Source organism: Globicephala melas, chromosome 6 (assembly GCF_963455315.2).
Source record: "Globicephala melas chromosome 6, mGloMel1.2, whole genome shotgun sequence".
Lineage (NCBI taxonomy): Eukaryota > Metazoa > Chordata > Mammalia > Artiodactyla > Delphinidae > Globicephala > Globicephala melas.
The window spans coordinates 65264572-65284936 of record NC_083319.1 but is presented as its reverse complement, the minus strand read 5'-3'; the positions used below and the strand labels follow the sequence as shown (position 1 = coordinate 65284936).

The following is a 20365-nucleotide window of genomic DNA, read 5'->3' as shown; positions in this document are numbered from 1 at the left end:
TGTCCTACTTCCTCCTCTGTACTTCCTTCCACTTCCATTGATTCCTAATTGCTTTCCCTTCTCTCTTTATTCTATTTTTCACCTTATACACTAGAGCAGCCTAGGCATTATTTTTCACCCTGTGTACTAGAGTGCAGAGTGCAGTTGGCACACTACAGCCCAGGGACCAAATCCAGACCACCGCATGTTGTTGTAAATAAAGTTTTATTGGAACACAGCCACACCCACTCACTTAGCTATTGTCTTTGGCTGCTTTCCTGCTATGAGGATAGAGTTGAATAGTTGAGACAGAGACCATATGGTCCACAAAGCCTAAAATATTTACTATCTGGCCCTTTACAGAAAATGTTGGCCATCCCCTGCCTCAGAGGTATAGAAGGAAAGACTATATTTTTCACCATCTATAGATTTTTTTTTAAATGACCACATCTCATCAGAGAATGCATGAAAAATTTCTGGTGAGTAAACCCTGTATCACTAACACAGGGTGCCATCTCACAAATACCTCTCGCTCCTTCTTTCAAGTTTTACATAGTCCAGTATACAACTTGACTGGGTCTAACTTTCCTGGTCCAATGACTGATCACCACTCTAATACCTAAACAACAGAAAATTTGGCTAAACAAGTAGTATAGGCATACTGGAGAGCCTTTTATAAATACAGAGAGAAGGGAATCCGCCAGAGTTAACTATATACTCTGCAATAACACTAGCAGCAGAAAAAACCCTATGCATACAGAGGTTCTTAGTAAGCATGTGATCAAATAAGAACATCATTCCAAACTTGCAAATTCTATAAGGCAGTAGGAAAGAGAGGATAACAAAAAGATATTTAGACAGTTCCAGCACCCTGGTATGTGCCCATGCTTTAATCCCTGACAGAAGCAGGGATTAAAGCATGTCAATGCAATGCAAATGACATTCACAAATGGACAGTTACAACTAAATGGATATTTCCCTCTTTTACCTTTTCGTTAACTAATTAATTCATGAAATGGATAGAGTACAGTACTATTCTTATTAGTAACAATACCACTAGCACTTCCAAAAGTACTTCATACTTTTCAGAGTACTCACCACACTACCTCACTTCATTCTGTCATTCACCTTGTGAAAGAGCTACTGCCATCCCTAATATGAGGATACTGTGTCCAGTGCTCCTAGCAACAAATAATAATGCCTCTAAATATCCACAATTAACAGTCAATAGATGAGGAAATGGCTCAAGATTTTGGTACTCCTTCCATTTCCCTACCTAAAAAGCAGCACTATCTTATTTTTCCTTTCCTTTGTCCCTTGTCTGGCAAGCTAGCAAAAATGTGTGTCACATAAGTAGTTTTGTGATAAGCAGTGGAGACTATTATTGAAACATCCTTATTTTCCTCAGTAGTTTCATTGGATCTGTGGGCATTTTCATTCATTCATGTTTTTTCTCCCCAACCCGTCTCCCCTGTTCTTTCTCTCTCTCTCTCTCTCTCTCTCTCTCTCTCTCTCTCTCTCTCTCTCTCTCTCTCACACACACACACACACACACACACACACACAATTATCATACTGGGAGACAAGTATCTGTGCAGCAATCGTTCTTATACAATGGCCATAATCTCACAGAGAAGACCCCCAAACTATGAGGTTCCAAGATGTGTGCAGCAGTTCCAGCTGTGCTCCACACCTGCAGGAAGGAGACCTTGGCACTCGCAGCAGGAGCAGGCGTTCCACTGGTGCTGCAGCAGGCACGGAAACCCCTCACTTGAAAAGAAGGAAGTGAGAAACTAGCCTTATTTTGCTGGCAGGTTATTTAATTTAACCTACAACTCTGGAGCAGAGCCAGAACTCTCCAATGACGGCTGCTGCTGTCACCAGAAAAAAGGGCAAAATCCACCACTACCACAAACACCCCACACATTATAGTTCCATCCCAATTATGGAAGTAAAAAACTGATCTTTTGAATCAAGCTGGCTACATCCCAATTAAGGATGTGAAAAACTGAACCCTCAAATCAAATTATCAAGCTGGAAAAATAGGGTGATTTAATCATGGACATCTTATAAAGGCACTAGACAGCATGATAAATTTGTGGTGTAGGTTATATACCATAGAATGCATCTCATAAATTGACTGTGACCTTGAGTTATTTAAACAAACACAAAACCCATATTCAAGAATAGAGAAAAGTATTTATGAATTGCTACAGTTCTCCACACAAAGATATTTTCTTTCCTAGGGTAAATTATTTCAAAGGGTAAAGACAGACGCACACTGAAATTAGTTATTTAGAAGTGTTTAAGCTAAAAACTGGTAAGCACACGTACACGAAATTCTGTGGTCTCATCTTTAGTCTGTCAAGGTTTTTAAATCCCTCTTGAGCTGGAGTACCATTTTTAGCTTGGCTAGGTCAGAATGACACTGAACAAATATGAATGATGACACACAAGACAGCTATATGGAAGAGTTGTCATCAGCAAGCCAGCTGTGCTAACACCTGTATGTCCTGCACAGCTGATCTTCAGAACCAGCATCAAGAAACTGAGAACGGAAAGGGGCTCAAAGATCATAAGGAACAGAGAGTCATTAATAAGTCACTTAAAGCTGCATTATTAGAGGCAGATGACCATTGTTTCAGCTTTAAAATAACTGTCAGTTTCATTATATAAAAATTATTCTGTGGTCTTTGTATTCCTTGTAAATGCATTGAAAATTAAAAATCAAAGTTAACTATGTATTACCAAATATTGTCATTAACCATTTTTTAAGGTAAGATTATAAAATCACATTTAAAGATTTGCCTATTTAGAGTCTTCACCTGTCAGATTCTACTTGACTCTATTTATTCCAGAATCCACTCTAACAATAGAAGTAACCATCTTTCTACTTCATAGGAGTTAAACTAGCTATTACCTATAAATTTGTTGTTAGCATATCTCTCTTTCTTAGGGACATCCTTATAATTGAATCTAGGCTTTCTCCTCTAGAGCTTGATTAGGCAAAGTAAATACATATGCTATTTTTAGCAATCAAAAAACTAAAGACAGTATCAGCAAGACTTCCACTGGGATCTAGAGGTGGCTTTAGTTATGTTTAGAGACTGGGTGATGGTAAAAGTTTGACTCATTCAACAAACATTCATTAAGTGCCTACTGCGTACCAGGCACTGTGGTAGATGCTGAGGATATAAAAATTAAGGAGACAGAATTCCATCCCTCAAGGACTTCAAACTCTACTGGCATAATTAATCTCTCAAAATGTATTTCCTAGCCTCCCATTTATCTATAATGTCTTGTTTCTCCTGTCAATTGCTATACTACCTTCTTTCTTTGCCAGAGAGAATTATGTTAATCAATCTCAAACCTTTACCTTTAGCCCTGACTTTTCCCCTGAGGTCCTGACTCACATATCCTGCTGATCACTCCATATTACCTTAAACTCAGTATTTCCAAAACAAAACTCATCATTGTCTCCCTTTTTCTCCCTAACAAAAGAAAAAAAAAGAAAAAAGAGAAAAAGCCTGCTCCTCTCTTTGTTTTCCCAACATCAGTTAATCACACTGCCCATCTTGGGAGTCATCCTCCCCTGCCTTTCACATCTCCATGTGCCATTTTACTAAATGAGCTTCATATCCTTTCTTCTGACACCACCAATCATCACTCTCCTGGTCCAAACCTTCACCAGCACTCATCTAGCCTACAGAATCACAGTTCTTAAAAACCACCTTCATTACTCAGTATTTCCAGTCTGCAGATGTGCCCCCCTAGAGCCCCAATTCAGTACGGAAATCTGACCACATCACTCCTTAGTTTAAACCCTAGTTTAGTCTCACTTCCTCCATAATAAAGATCCAAGATTCTTAAAACAGCCAAAAAAAAAAAAGTTCTTCCGTGACCTGGCTGCCACCTGCCTCATTCAGCACTCTCCTTGCACTTAATACTGAATTGAGGCTATTTGGCTATTCATGCTTCCATGCACTTGCACATGCTACTCTCTCTGCTGGAATGCCTTTCCCGTCTTTCCTCATACTTCAAACCCCTTCCAGGCTTTAATTTTCTTCTGAGAAATTTCCAGCCAACCTTGGGTTTTCTAAGCATGCCGCACAGGTGAATAACCCTATCTAAACGGATATGGAACTGCATCTATGGATGCATATTTATCATAGTATACTGGAATTATCTGTGTCTCTACCTTGAAGAAAAGGACTATGAGATATGTACCTACCTACCTACCTACATACATACACATATATAATGTTGTTGTTGTTGTTGTTTGTGTGTGTGTTTGTTTCCCCAAAGGCTGGTACAGTTTCTGGCCCATAATATACATTCAAAAAGCATTTGTAGGACTTAACTATTTACAGTAAATATCGTGTTTTATGTTGGATTAGAGGTTTTAAGTGACTTCATTGTACAAGCAAATCCAAGAGTGTCATCAAAAACCCCTGTAACTTCCTAGTCATTGGTCTAGTGTCACTTCAGCCTTATAAGTTTACAGGATTTATAGATTCAGGTATTCTAATCTTCTGAGGTTTCAAGATTGTGACTTCCTGTTTTATCTTTTAGTCATCTTATTGAAAAGGCATCTGACACTTCTCATAAATGTTCAGAGGTAATTTTAAAGTTCATAGTACGCTATGATCATACATAGGAAACAATTTAATCCTTCCAAACTCAAGCAATCTCTAAAAGCCTCAAGAATCCAGCCATTCTGCTAATTGAAAAATAATTTTAAAAAGACGACAAAAAATATTCAGATTCTTCCCCACATTCCAACTTTACCAAAATTGACTTACTTTCACCCACAGCTACAGTAAAACAAGACATCTGTTAGTATCAAATAAATACTAACATAACTTAATTTTCTCATACCTAACCCTAAATAATCCAGACATTATCCTATCCATCCAATCATTACCCTGTCCTGAAAATTATTTTGATATAATTATTGTACTTTCTCTGTTTTCCTCACAATAGAAATAATTAAGCATGTTTGGAGGGCTCTTAATTTTTTAAAAATTTCAATTCCTGAGAGGATATATTATCAGTAATATTAGAAGCCTTCTGGTAAAATTATTAGGAAAATAAATGTATACAATTTTAGGGAGAGATGTGAGGAAAAATGGCAGAGTAAGGAACTCCAAAAGCCAGTCCCTACATAAAAGCAATGAATAAACTGGCAAAATTTATCAGAATCAACTTTTTCAGAACTCTGAAAACTATCTGAAAGTTTACAGCAACCAGGTAAAATCTTAATCAAGAAAAATCACCTGAATCTTGGTATTTAAGGAAATCTCCATCGAAATACTAACAGACCACTAAGTTAACAGAACAGAGGTTTCAGTGGCCACACATGACCAAGAATACAGACCTTATGAAATTAGTTCAGGAAGTCACTGAGAAAACAAAAACTACTAGAGTAAACAGCAACAACAAACACTAGGGTTGGGAGAGAATCTGATTTCCAGAGTTACCACATTATATATTCAAAATATCTACTTTTCAACAAAAAATTTTGAAGTATGCAAAGAAATAAGAAGGTATGGCCCATACATAAGAAAAACAGAAATTAATAGGAACTGTTCCTGAGGAAGCTTAGATACTAGATTATCACACAATCACCTTAAATCAATTATTTCAAATGTGTTTCAAAAGTTAAAGGAAACCATGTACAAAGAACCAAAGGAAACCGCGAGAGTAACATCTTGCAGATGAGAAATATAAATAGATAAAAAGCATAGAAAGGAACCAAATAGAAATTTTGGAGTTGACATATTCAAAGTGCTGGGGGAAAAAAATTGTCAATCTAAAATTCTATATCCAACAAAAATATTCTTCCAAAATGAAGGAGAAAGTAAGCCATTCCAAGATAAAAAGCTGAGGGAGTTCTTTACCACTAGTCCTGCCCTAGAAGAAAGGCTAAAGGGAGTCCTTTGGTCTGAAATGAAAGGACACTAGACAGTAACTCAAATCCACAAGAAGAAATCAAGAATACCAGTGAAGGAAACTGAATACATAAATATAAAAGTCAGTATTAATGTATTTATGATTTGTAAATCCTCTTTTTTTCTATATGATTTAAAAGACAACTACATAAAACAATACTTATAAACTATTTCAAACCATACAGAATTACCTTAGAACTAAATAGCAAAAAGATATCTGGAAAATGCCCAAATATTTTGGAAATTAAACAACACACTCTTAAACAATGAATAGGTCAAAGAAGAAATCACAGAGAAATTAGAAAATACTTTGAGATAAATGAAAACAAAAACACAACATACCAAAACTTATGGGAAGCAGTGACAGCAGTGTTCACATGGAAATTTATGGCTTAAACGCCTACATGTAAAAAGAACAAAGATCTCAAATCAATAACCTAACCTTCTATCTGAGGGAATTGGAAAAAGAGGATCAAACTAAACCCAAAGCAAACAAAAGGAAGGAAATAATAAAGATCGGAACAGAGATAAACACAATAGAGAACAGAAAAATAATAGAGCAAATCAAGAAAACCAAATTTGGTACCTTGAAAAGATCAACAAAATTGACAAACCTTAACTAGACTCACCAAGAAAAAAAGATTAATAAATTACTAAAATTAGAATTAAATTGGGGACATTTTACTACTGACCTTACAGAAATAAAACAATTCTAAGAAAATGAACAACTTTATGTCAACAAATTACATAACCTAGATGAAAAAGATAAATTCCTAGAAGCACATGAACTACCAAAGCTGAATCAAAAAGAAACAGATAATCTAAATAGATTTATTACAAGGAAAGAGATTGAATCAGTATTCAAAAAGTTTCCAGCAGAGAAAATCACAGGACAAGACAGCTTTACTGGTAAATTCTACCAAAAATTTAAACAATTAACACCAATCTTTCTCAAAGTCTCCCAAAAAAATTGAAGTGGAGGGGCTACTCCTAAATTCATTCTATGAGGCCAGTATTACTCTGAAACCAAAGCCAGACAAAGATATAACAGGAAAACTGCAGACCAATATCTCTTATGATCATAGATACAAAAATCCTCAAAAAATACTAGCAAACCAAATCTAGCAGCATATTCAAATGATTATACTCCACAATGAAGTGGTGTTTATACCAGAAATGCAAAGATGGTTTAACATATATAAGTCAATCTATGCAGTACACAACATTAGCAGAATGAAGATTTTTTTTAAAAAATCATCTCATTTGATGCAGAAACAGCATATGACAAAACCCAACAACACCCTTTCATGACAAGAAAACTTCAAAATACTAGAAACAGGAAAGAACTTCCTCAATCTGATACAGGACGTCTATAACATTTAATGGTGCAAGACCAAAAGCTTTCCCCATAAGATTAGGAACAACACACAAGAAAGTCTGTTGTCATCATATTATCATACGGCTAGGACTGGAAGTTCTAGTCAGGCAATGAGATGAAATAAAGGAATAAAGGGAGGGAGGGAGGGAAAGAAAAGGAAGAGAGGGAGGAAGGGAGGGAGGAGGGCGGGCATCCAAATTAGAAAGAGGTAAAACTATCTTTTATTTGTAGATATCACAATCTTATATACAGAAAGTCTTAAAGAATCCACAAAAAAGTTATTAGAGCTAATAAATTCAGCAAAGTTGCAGTATACAAAATCAACACCCAAAAATCAGTTATATTTTCATATGATCAATTGATTTGTCAATTGATATAGTCAACTGATTTTCACTAAGGCTACTAAGATTACTGAATGGAGGGAAAGAACAGTCTTTTTAATAAATGGTGCTGGGATAACTGGATATCCATGGAAAAGAGTGAAGTTGGATCCTTGCATCATACCACATACAAAAATTAACTCAATATGGACAAAAGACCTAGATATGAGAGTTAACACTATAAAACTCTTCGAAGAAAACATAGGGTAAAATCCTCATGACCTTGGATTTGGCAATGCATTCTTAGATATGAGACCAAACACATGAGCAACAAAAGAAAAAACTGGACTTCATCAAAGTTCAAAACTTTTGTTGATCAAAGGACACGAACAAAAAAGTAAAAAGACAACCCACAGAATGGGATGAGGGGGTATAGGAGTGACTGCTTAATGGCTACTGGGTTTCTTTTGGGGGTGATAAAAATATTCTGGAGTTAGATAGTTGTGATGGTTGCACAACATTGTAAATACATTGAAAGCCACTGAACTGTACATTTTTTAAATGGTTTAAATGGTGATTTTTTTTTAAAGTTCAATAGTTATGTTTTTTCTAAAATACAAAAAGTAGTTCAGAATTCAACTAAATAGAAAAGTGTGTGTATTAAAAAAAATGTACCTCGTGAAAAGTTGTAATGATTTTGTTTTTCTCTTTGTCTTACTTTTCTTAACCCCAAATAACCTGAAATAAGCCCCCAAAAAGTTTCTTAATAAAAAGTTAACTTCTGGCCTATATTTAAAACAGCCATAAATAAAATATATTTAAATGTAATTTTTTTTAAAAAACTTCTGTTTCTTTGAAAAAAACAGTATATGCTTTTAAATAAAAAATGACTAGCCTTCTTTATTAAATACTAGTATCAGTCCCAAATGGGATTTTAAAAATAATATACAGTAAACAGCTGTGTATAATACAGTTTTAGGATCTGAAAAGTTGAATGTTAATGCGTCAAAGTTAAAAATTAACAAATATCCAAAAAGTAATCACTTTTCCTAAAAGCAAACATGTTTAGTTTAAGTTCTTTAAAGTACAAGAAAATAATTTCTACATGAAAGTAAGTTCTTTTTATTTGATTATTGTGTCAGAAGTTAGTATTAAAATTCAATTCAGCAGGTTAAAATTTGGTTTTATTCTAGAATAACTGGTGCATACCTTGCAAACGTATGTGGTTAAGAAATATGAATAGCTATACTATTTGACTATGTACAGTAAACTATGCTGAAGAGGTTGGATGTAACCCCAGTCATTTTTACTGTACCATGAAAGAGCCTGGACCCTCCTTCTATACTACTCTTAGATTCTCCAAGACAGCAAAATGCCACTGGACAGTCCACAGTGGCCAAAAAAATAAACCTGCAAACTCTGGCTTGAAGACAGGTGGGCTGCACCTTCCTGAGAGCTTCAGAGGTACCCTCTGGGTTTCTTCCTTATCACCCATTCATTGTCACCCATACTTCGTAGAAAAGAGAATTAGCCCAATAATCAATTAGCCTTTCCTAAATTTTCACTTCAAGCTTGAAAAGTAATTGATAATTTTAAAATCACTATACATATAGAAATTTCCAGAGACTTAAATCAAAATAACTAACTATTACATCTGAAGGGAGATTAAAAAGCCATATAGCAAAAGTAAATCTACAGTGGTTGTAGGCCAATTCTGCAGACATCTTTCTTTCCATATGACACGAAAATCAAAAGAACTGCAAATGAAGAAGTGTATGATTACAACTGTCCTGTTGCAATCAGTCTTTATTGTATTTAAAATACATATTTTGCCATTCTCATAATGAAAGGGTAAGGTACAACATTTATATTTCACATTGATGATGGTTTTTGTTTGATATCAAAGTCCATTCCCAAAACAGCTGCTAACCAACATTACTTTCCTCTGTCTGGGGAGATGACAAACAATTGATTTCAAAGGCAACATTAACTGGTATAAAAAGGTATGCCATATACATGACATAATTTATTTTTCCTATCGGAAGTCTCACCATATACCCAAAAAAATCTAACCAAAGATGTCTCTTTTCCTACAAACCTAAATTTCAGATTTCTAGCATGTATGGATTTGATGTGATTATATTTAAACTATACCGACAGGCTAAATTTTTTTAAGTGGGAAGGAGGAGAAATCACAATTTCAAATAATATTGCTTAAAAATAGCACTCAGAGTATTAGATTCCTTTTTTCAGAATACTCTCTGTGAGTCACTTTTTGCTAGTCACTTTCAATATCAAAGAATACAGAGGTCCATTGTTTTCAAAATGTTAAAATGTATTAAACATGTTTATTGATGTTATTTTGTATTTCCTTAATAGGATTAGTTTTTAGGATATTTTTAAGTGATTTTAAAACTATATTGTATAAAAAATTTGATTCACAAAATTATTCTAAATATGATTCATTCATAAATTCCATATATCCTAAAAGTACTAGGTATTTACATTATTCCAACAAATTGTCTGTTAAATAATAACAGAAACAAATAACATTTCTCTACTTTTAAATAATGAAATAATGAGACATCTTTGAATCTGGAGTGCTAACAAAGTACACAGTCAGTATTGAGTCAATACTTAATGATATTAAGTTTTTAGTAATATTGTAATATCCTTATTATGCTGTTCATCACTATAAACTAAAAGTCAATTTATCATACAGAAGTAATCAATTGAAAATAACAGACTATTATTAAGTATATTCAATTTCTACTTTAAGAATACATTCCTATAAAAAGGTAAATTACAACTTGAAAAACATTACTGCCTAAGTTAAGGTATATGAGTACTGCCAAATACAATACTTTATGTCTCTCTCTATATATCAATATATGTATATAGGATAGTAGGTTTAAGAGTGGTAAGAGGTTAGACAGTGTGGTCAAACATTTTATCATTATGAGACATATATGAATCTTAATGACCTTTAGTTCAGTCAGCAAAGACCACAAATAACTCAAGTGCAATTATACCAGTTTGGGGAAAACACTATTTTCATAGTTTTATCACATACATAAAGTGAATTCTGAAAAAAGTTATGCAATATAGCATTGTTCAATACAAATTTTCAGTCATTTGAAAGGATCCTTTTGTTAATTTATTTTTAAAGAAATCTACAAAATGAATCAAAGTACTTTACAGTTAATAAAATTAATGACTAGGAGAACTGTGTCATAATACAATTTGAACAATATTGAAGAAAAATTATAATACCTTATGAAGCACATTTTCTACTGTTCTCATATGATTAGCAACACATTCTTTGTCCCTAGAAACAAAATAAAGATTAGGTGTTAGTAAAACCCAAACCTTACTATAATTGTAACACATTTTAGTATAAGTGACTATTACTGAAAAATAAGGGTTGGTTTGTCCTAAAGTGTAAAACCTAACAATATTCACTAGTATATTTCCGCTTTTAATTCTTATCTTCAGTTATACTGCCTGCCAAAAATTAGAGGGGGGAATAATTCTTATGGATATTTTCAAAGTTAAAAGAGAGTGAAAAAGAAAGAAAGAAAAAAAGAAATCATGTGATTACATTATTGATTTACAATGTGCTGAAAAGGCTAAACGTGCATTCTTTTGGCTTCTAATGAAAAAGACTTTAGAAATACTAGTGCTGGAGATATAAATGGTCATACTGGGCACAATAATATTTTCCCTTCTCCATGGGTTTTTTGTGCTATAATAATTACACAAAAACCTTCTATGGCCTTGACTAGAAATATGCAAAGTTACTATTTTCTTCTCTAGCCTTGTATATTGAGTTTAGCCTTTATGATGAAATTAAAAGTTGGGATGAGAATGCTGAAGACAAAATTTTAATGGTGAATTATAAATTGAAAACTGTAAATAATGTATTAGCTCTCCAAATTTCAAATTAGCTTTCTTTAGCTTTCTTATAAGCACATGTGCCCATGGTCACAGATCTCAGACTTGACAAATTCCTGAATTACCAGCAGTATTCTGAAGGCACAATATGAATCTAGAGGTTTTATAATCTTGTTTTCATTAATCTTAGAATTTTCAATGCTCTGAGATGTACTAAAAATTACCTGTGCTAAGCTTCTCATTTGACATGAGGAAACTGAGACTGAAAAATGACAGCAAAAAGCTGATTCAGTCAAACTTATATTTTTTTAAAATGACAATTACATATAACCAATATGGTAGTGCACTGTTATAGAGCCTTACAATTTTCCAAAAATGTATTGGTGGGTATTCAAAATGCCAATATTGTGGCATTGTGTAAACTCATTTTTTCATTATGTGTGAGCAATATCCCAAGCCCACTGACAAAGCTGTGGGTATCCTAGGATTGCAAACTGCCCGTTTTATGATTTAGTTTACACATTACATTCATATTTCTCATGTTATGCTTAACAAGAGTTTGTCTCCAAACATTGTTAAGTTATAGTTATACATTTGCAAATATATATATACATACATATATGTATATGTGTGTATGTATTTAATAGTACAGGAATCCAGAATTCCAAATTTAGAAAACACTGAGTTTATTAAGATTAGATGTTTAATCCATAAATAGATTTTCTTTAAGCCATGCTGTTGTAAAAAGGACTGTCTTAAAGTACTCCATGAAATTTGATGTGGGGAACAAATAAAAATACCCAAGAGAACTATTCAATTTGAACTTCACAGTGTATGTCAACTTGATTACCTGGTAAAAGGAAAAACACTCTCATCACAGTTACATAGTTGCCCACTCTGAAAATTGCATATTCTTCTCTATTTAACATATTTGAATATACAGCTATAAAATTAAATGAATTTTCCATGATCAATATGTTTTTACTGCACTTAAAAAGATGCTACAATACACATGTTGATTATATACTAACATTTCTTTATGGAAATATTACTTGCAATATTAGTATAATATATGCAGAAGAAAATTTGGGAGGCAGTGGGGCAGAAAGGGATGAGAAATATGACAGGAGAAACTATTCAAAACTTTAAAATAAAGAGTCTTATATCTCAAGTTAATGAAAACCTGATTTCAAACATGTAATGCTACAACAGAACCTAAAATACACAGCATTAGAGGTTATATAGAAACTTATTCTTTTCTAAGGTTTCTCAATAAAATATACATTTAGTATGTTAAGAGTTTTCTTTTTTGAGGATATATCAGAGAATTTCAAAGAGAGACAGCTGTACTTTTGTTTTCTAACACTGTATTATCCAGGGCTAAAACCCAGAGCATGAAAGTAAGAATTGATCTTTTGTCTGTTTTAAGTGATCTCCCGAAGGTCCAAATGCTCACTTGGCTGCCATGCGGAGGGCACTCTCTGCATCATGGATGTTCTCCTCCAGTCGACGCTTGTCCTGCTCCAGCTGGGTAAGATGTCTATTGAGCTGACGCAGAGATTGATCTTTTCTTCTCAGCTCCATCTTTGCCTCGGAGAGACTCTGCAAGCAGACAGAAAACAGAGTTACCTGTCAGCCCTGATAATTAACTTCAATTTATGCCATAGGCTATTAAACAAAGAAGGATACAGACTGACTGAGAAGTAGACTTGGGTCATTACACATCAAGGTTTAACAAATTTTCTGCAAAAAATTTTACATACTTACTAATTAGAAATGATAGAACTGATAAGATTTTGAAAAATGTTTAGCTGCAAAATACATCTCTGTTTTGTTTTTTTAAATACTGCAAGGCAAATACATTCTATTCTTACGAAAAATATCTGATTATTAAAAACCTCAGGTTGCATTTTCTTTTAATGATAAAAAATAAAGATTTCAATGGAAAAAGTACATGAAATTTAGAGTCTATTTAAAACAAGAACTATCATATGCCAAAGTATGTGTGTGATGGAGAGGAAGGTAGATTAGGATACCTTTAAGAGAATGGGGAACCCAAAATTTAAAAGCACCACTACTCTCTTTTTAAATGTATCAATAACAGTTATGTTGCTATACACATCTCAGTGAACAAACACACTGGACTCGAAAATAAAATTCACTTATTTCCCATAAAAAACTCTCATGTCAGAGAAAACACAAACGTGATCAACATGTTTCAACAGAGAGAGTTATAGACAATACTTGCATTTGGAATTATGTTCCGTAAATATTTTCCTAGTCATAGAAGTATAAAATTTGTTGATATTTGCTATGTGCTTTAATCTGAAATATTCACTTAGCACAAAAATTTCAAGATAGAAGAGTACAATTTCATCTTGGAACTTTAAGGCTAAAGGTCTTAGACTCAAAAACTCATAAGTTCAAGGAGTATTTTCTTATTTAAAATTCTAGGATGTAAAACAATATAGGGATCAGAGGATCTCTTAGCACTAAAAATCTGCTCATTTCTTTGCCTATGAAATTTCTAGCATATGAGCTTATCAACCAGTTTTTCAATTAAGTTTGTTGGACAGTGAACTAAATAATTGATTGCATACACATAATATTTTTTCTTCTTTCTAAGAGTGTAGCCACACATTAACATTCACAACTATGCTTCAAATACCCAGTAAAGAACAACCAAGATGCAATAATTTCATGTTTAAAACTTTTCCAATAATATTATTTTAATGCACTCACAATAAGTAGTATATAAAAACTCAAGCTGCCTGCGTGGAGCTAAAATAATTAATTCACTCTGAACAATATGAATTGAAAGCAAAACCAGGTGTTTTGCTTTCAATTCAATAACATCTTTATTGGAGTATAATTGCTTTACAATGGTGCGTTAGTTTCTGCTGTATAACAAAGTGAATCAGCTATAGGTATACATATATCCCCATATCCCCTCCTTCTTGCGTTTCCCTCCCACCCTCTCTATCCCACCCCTCTAGGTGGTCACAAAGCACCAAGCTGATCTCCCTGTGCTATGCAGCTGTTTCCCACTAGCTATCTATTTTACATTTGGTAGTTTATATATGTCAATGCTACTCTCTCACTTCATCCCAGCTTACCCTTAAACCAGGTATTTTTAAATGCTAAAAGAAATTTAATTCAGTATTTCACTTTCAAACAGTCAAGTTGCTGTCAGACAAATACAAGTCAAGAAACTAGAAATAAGCAAACTGTGACTATTTTTTAGATATTATGTTTTATTTTAAATCTTTAGTACTAACAGATCTTTAAGTATATCCCACTATGGAAATAGTCACTGATTCAAACCAACTTAAAAAGACAACAAAGAATAGATTTGAAAAGCCATGCTAAACCTACTTATTTTGTGCCAATGTTAAGATATTTAAAGGCACTGAAGTATCATGAGATTTCTTTCTTTGAAAAAATAAAACCCATTTGAGTCCTTTTAAAGGCAATATTTCTGGCATCTTTCAGGTAATAAAAAATGCTGTTTTTCAGATGTGAATATAAAATTAATGATCCACCACCAGTTACACATAAAGCTTGAGTTCTTTTTCCAACAGAAATAATAGAATGTGCCACTCCATTCAAATTCTCTTGCTCAGTAGTTCTTATGAGTAGAGGTGTATATTTGTGAGGGGTGTTCAGGATATTGATTCCAGCCTCACCCAGAGCGAAGCTCACTGGTCCAATCTGAGAGAACCCATGACCTTAAAATCACTATAAAACCATACTTGACTTTTCAGCAATTCTATGATCTCCTTCCAAAGAAGATATAACTCATAGAATTAGAATCTCCACTATATATCTAAATCTTCCAGTTTCCATCAGCTTTCATCTCCTTCTCTCAGGGGCAATGGCAGGGAGCCACCAAACTCTTCTAAAGCTTGCACTGTTTCAGAGGTACAGCTGAATAGCCTACTCTAAGACTGAAATTACAGACAACAAACAAAAAAATGGTATAAATAGGTGATACGGATCATACTTCCTTAGTGTAAAAATGAAGAGATAACAGTTTTTGAAAAAAGAATAATCATAGTTATATAACTTATGGACACAGCATTCTCATTTTAAAGAGCTGAGGAACATCACAATGGAATCTATATACATCAATGAGTCCTAAGGTTCGTGGTGATGTATGCAAAATACCAAGACATAAAAAGTGATTCAGTAATATGTCTTTTCTCTGATGTTCACATTTTTGTGTTTGACGACAAAAGTAGAATCCTTAAAAATCCTAACACTAAGCTTTAAAAAAAGAAAAACAAATTCATGTGTGTGTGTATATATATGATGTATATACATACGTACCTATACCATATGTAATATATATTAGACACATATAAAATTTTAACTTCAGCTTTTCTTTTCTCCCGTTCAGATTTATCTAATTAAAACCCATGATAAACTTTATGGACTCTAATATTTCCAACTGAAGGACTGAAACCAAGAGGGTGTACCTCTGGGCAGCTAGGCAATGATGATAAGCAAGCAGGTTAGCCACTAATTTCTCAACCAGGGCAGACTGTGAAAGTGTGATGTCCTGATATCCAAGAAACTGTTCAGGGGAGAATAGGATAAATCAAGTTTAATAACTCTGCTCCTAATTGTTCCCCCAATGCTCAACTCTAATTACTTGGAGAACTCTCCTGACTGTCACCTGATATTAAGTTGTTGGAGGCTGAGCCTGGAACAGCAAGATAATCAATAAACATTTAGTGGGGAGAAGAATGAAGATCCTGTTAAGCAGTGGGAACCTGCAGCACCCAAAGCCCTTCTGCTCATGAGAAAACCTATGGGACAACCATAGCGATTGCAAAGCAATAATCCAAAGCACTGTTTTTAGGCCTTGAGGCCTTTAGGCAACAGTACATTTGAGGAAAAAAGGTTAACACGGTCACCCTAATTACAGCCCACTTTCACATACTTCATATATAAGCGAAGACAAGCCAATTAGGTAGAAAGGAAGATAAGGGAAGTTTTATTTGTATACTAATTAAACCCCTGATGAAATTAAAGGAAAAACATACAGCTCTGTAATTGTGTCTGAGAAAGGTCACTTCAGGTTCAGTTATCAGAACAGCACAGCCTTAAGATATTTCACTTAATCCACAACACAGCCCTCATTTTGTACTCAGGTCTTAGTATTTACCAAAAAAAAAAAAAAAAAAAAAAAAAAAATTCAAAGCCTGATACTGCATTTATCTTTAAACTATGTTTTGAACAATTTTAGCTGCTAGAAAGTTAATGCTAAAAATGGTAACAAAAGTTTAAAAGAAAATATACCATCTACACAAGAACCAATGCCACAATACTATTTATCAAACAGTCCAAGTTTTCACTTTAAATCCAAAATGTTTTAAAGCAAAATTTTACAGCAAAATCCCAAGCTTACTGTATTTCAGAAGCTACTCTGCAAGATATTTATTGTATTTCTTTTAAGATAATGATCTCATTGCTCATGTACACCTCTCATAGTCCAGGAAAAAAAGCCAATGCTTTCACTCTTTTTTACTCTTCAATGCTTTCAATGCTTTTTTACTCTTATAAGAAGATAGTTTTACAACTGGTTGTTTTCCTAAGATGGTCATGAAAAGCTATGTACTACTAATGAAAGCCGGCAACGGGACTTCCCTGGTGGTCCAGTAGTTAAGAATCCGCCTTCCAATGCAGGTGATGCAGGTTCAATTCCAGGTCGTGGAACTAAGATCCCACATGCTGCAGGGCAACTAAGCCCGCATGCTACAACTACAGAGCCCACATGCCACAACTACAGAGCCCGCGTGCCACAACTAAGACCTGACGCAGCCAAAAATAATAAATTTTAAATAAATAATGAAAGCTGGCAGGAAAAGTATGGATACCAAGGAAGTAGTTAAGTACAGAGAAAGCTTAGGGACAGAATACAGGATAGATGTGGATATTAAAATACCCACACATTTTTAAAATGTCTTTTCTTATCTAGAGTTTCTGAAGTTTCTATAATAAACATATGTTACTATTGAATAAGAACAAATTATTTTCTTAAGTCATACATAATTTCATATTTCTAAAGCTTTAAACATTTATTAAGGTTAACAATTTTTTTTAATTAATTGTGAATATAAATTGAAATTCTATTACTTTGCACCTATGAAAACATTTTGTACAGTGGAATTTTTTAATAACAGTTTTATTGAGACATAATTCACATAATTCACACTTTTAAAGTGTACAATTCAGTGGGTTTTATTATATTCACAAAGCTGTGCAACAATCACCAATGGAGGTGGTTTTTTTGTTTGTTTGTTTGGTTGGGTTTTTTTTGCGGTACGCGGGCCTCTCACTGTTGTGGCCTCTCCCGTTGCGGAGCACAGTCTCCAGACGTGCAGGCCCAGCGGCCATGGCTCACGGGCCCAGCCGCTCTGCGGCATGTGGGATCTTCCCGGACCAGGGCACGAACCCGTGTCCCCTGCATCGGCAGGCGAACTCTCAACCACTGCGCCACCAGGGAAGCCCTGGAGGTGTTTTTTGAAGAGAAGTTCGTATAAAAAAAAAATCAAAACAACATGGCAACCTAAATGTAGTATATCTCATGATTTCACAGCAAGCTCTAATTTTAAATGACACAAGATATACAAGGTTTATAATTTTGTTCAGTAATAGTTTCAAAAGTATAAAATTTATAACATGAATTCCCTGAATCAGAATATTTGCTTAATAAATGTGGTATTTAGTAGAAAAGTTAAAGTTCCCTGAAAGAGTGTACACAACTCTCCAATTATTATTTCTGGATGTTAAGGGAATCATCCAACAGAGTTATTTCTCATAAGAGTACAGTACTACACTGCTTTAGACCATTAGGCCAGCTAGGAAGACCAAGCCCCGAGAGATATCGCTTTTATAGATTTTCTTTTGTCTAATGGGAAATATCTATGGATCCACATTCCTACAGACTAAAAGCTAATGGCTTATTCAATTTGGTATAAAAGTTAGTCATAGAAAATGTAAGACAAGACAACAACACAAGAGTTATGAAGAACTAAGCTACATCTCCTAGGTTAAGAAAAAAATCTGTAACTTTTTTTTCTAAAATTTTACTACTGTCCAACTGTAACTTTTGAATAAACATTCCTAGATTGTGATAAATTGAGTAAAACATCTCAGGGCACTAAAACTAATGTTGGAAAAGGAAATGGCACTGTCCAGCCCTACCATTATAATGTGACAACTAGAAAATTATATTAATCAAGAATTAGTAGCTGCTGGGTAGGTCAAACTACACAGGCTGCCACAGAAAGTATAAATTTAAAATGATACAACCACCAAATTTACAATTGGGTACACAATTTAGGGCTGAAACTAAAGAATGACATATTTTATAATAAAGCTTGAAAATCTATGAGATAAGCAATTAGAGAATTTACAATAAATATACAATAGTCGGGCTTCCCTGGTGGCACAGTGGTTGAGAATCCGCCTGCCAATGCAGGGGACACGGGTTCGAGCCTTGGTCTGGGAAGATCCCACATGCCGCGGAGCAACTAGGCCCGTGAGCCACAGCTACTGAGCCTGCGCGTCTGGAGCCTGTGCTCTGCAACAAGAGAGGCCGCGACAGTGAGAGGCCCGCACACCGCGATGAAGAGTGGCCCCCGCTCGCCACAACTCGAGAAAGCCCTCGCACAGAAACGAAGACCCAACACAGCCAAAAATAAATAAATAAATAAAATTAAAAATATATATATATATATACAATAGTCAAAGATGTTAGTATGTGGTAAAATTAATATATGAATAAATTTCAGTTTTGGTAGTCTATATTTTATATGGATAATCTGAATTAAAATTTCTGCAATTTTAAGTTTTCTTAAGGACATTACCTTTTACTATTTTCTAATAATAATTCTATGCAAAACATAGGTGACATTAATAAACTGAAGTTAAAAATCAAATAACTTACCCACTTTGGGGTTCAGTAAATGACAGCCCTTGTTAGGACTCACACATCTAGTAAGACAACAGATGTGAAAGTGTCTTATAAACCGTAAAAGGCTACATAAATTTATTATGCATAATTAATGCAATACTTACACTCCTACATGTAATGTCATTACAGTCTTCTTTAAATCCCCACCTATATGTGGCAACTTATGAGTTTCTATATTATTTCTACATCATCGCTTATATATATGCATATGTATAAACATACATAAATTGTTTAAAATAACTATTTGTATCACACTTGAAAAAGATAAAATAACATTAACAAAAAAAAGTATAAAATAAGTCACTTTTATAAATAGGCCATATGGTAGATGATCATGAAAAAATGGAGCGGATGAGCAATGAAAATGCACCTTTAAAATTTCAAAGTATGCTATAAGATTTTGCTGTATGCTTTATGATTATTGGCACCACATTCTCACATGTTCCTTTGAAAACGTTCTCTTAAATTCCATCAATATAAAAGGAAAAAAGTTAATCCTTCCCAGTAAACTAACTGAAAGTGATCAATAGTAAAATATAGTGGAAAGAAAAGGAACCTCATAAAAGTGTTCAAAACATATTTAATGCTGTTTGTTCCAAGCCTCACACAGTACTACAAAACTCTGGTAGACTAAATGTGTTAGACAATAATGAGGTAAACTGGGAGAGAAATAGTTAAAGGACATTTTAAATGACAAAAAAAGAGAAGGATGATAAAGAGAATCATGAGAGTCCTCTCAACAGGAAAATACTCTCAGAAAAGTACAGAACAGACAAGCAGCAGCTAGATTTATTGTGACACATGGCATGTAAGCAGTAATGTGGCAGTAATATTTTCTCAGAGTATAAAACAAACTGCA

The 20365-nt window shown here is 34.0% G+C and overlaps 1 protein-coding gene across 9 annotated transcripts in view; it reads right to left on the bottom strand.

The window, feature by feature from the left end:
* Positions 1–20365, bottom strand: part of CCDC171 (coiled-coil domain containing 171) — a 362751-nt gene that overhangs the window by 90530 nt on the left and 251856 nt on the right. For all 9 annotated transcript variants that reach the window (XM_060300955.1, XM_030840654.2, XM_060300958.1 and 6 more), the window contains 2 exons: positions 12979–13124; positions 10902–10956 (listed from right to left, as the gene is read on the bottom strand). In XM_060300955.1, coding sequence (XP_060156938.1) covers positions 10902–10956; positions 12979–13124 — 201 coding nt within the window. The remainder of the gene's footprint in view (positions 1–10901; positions 10957–12978; positions 13125–20365) is intronic.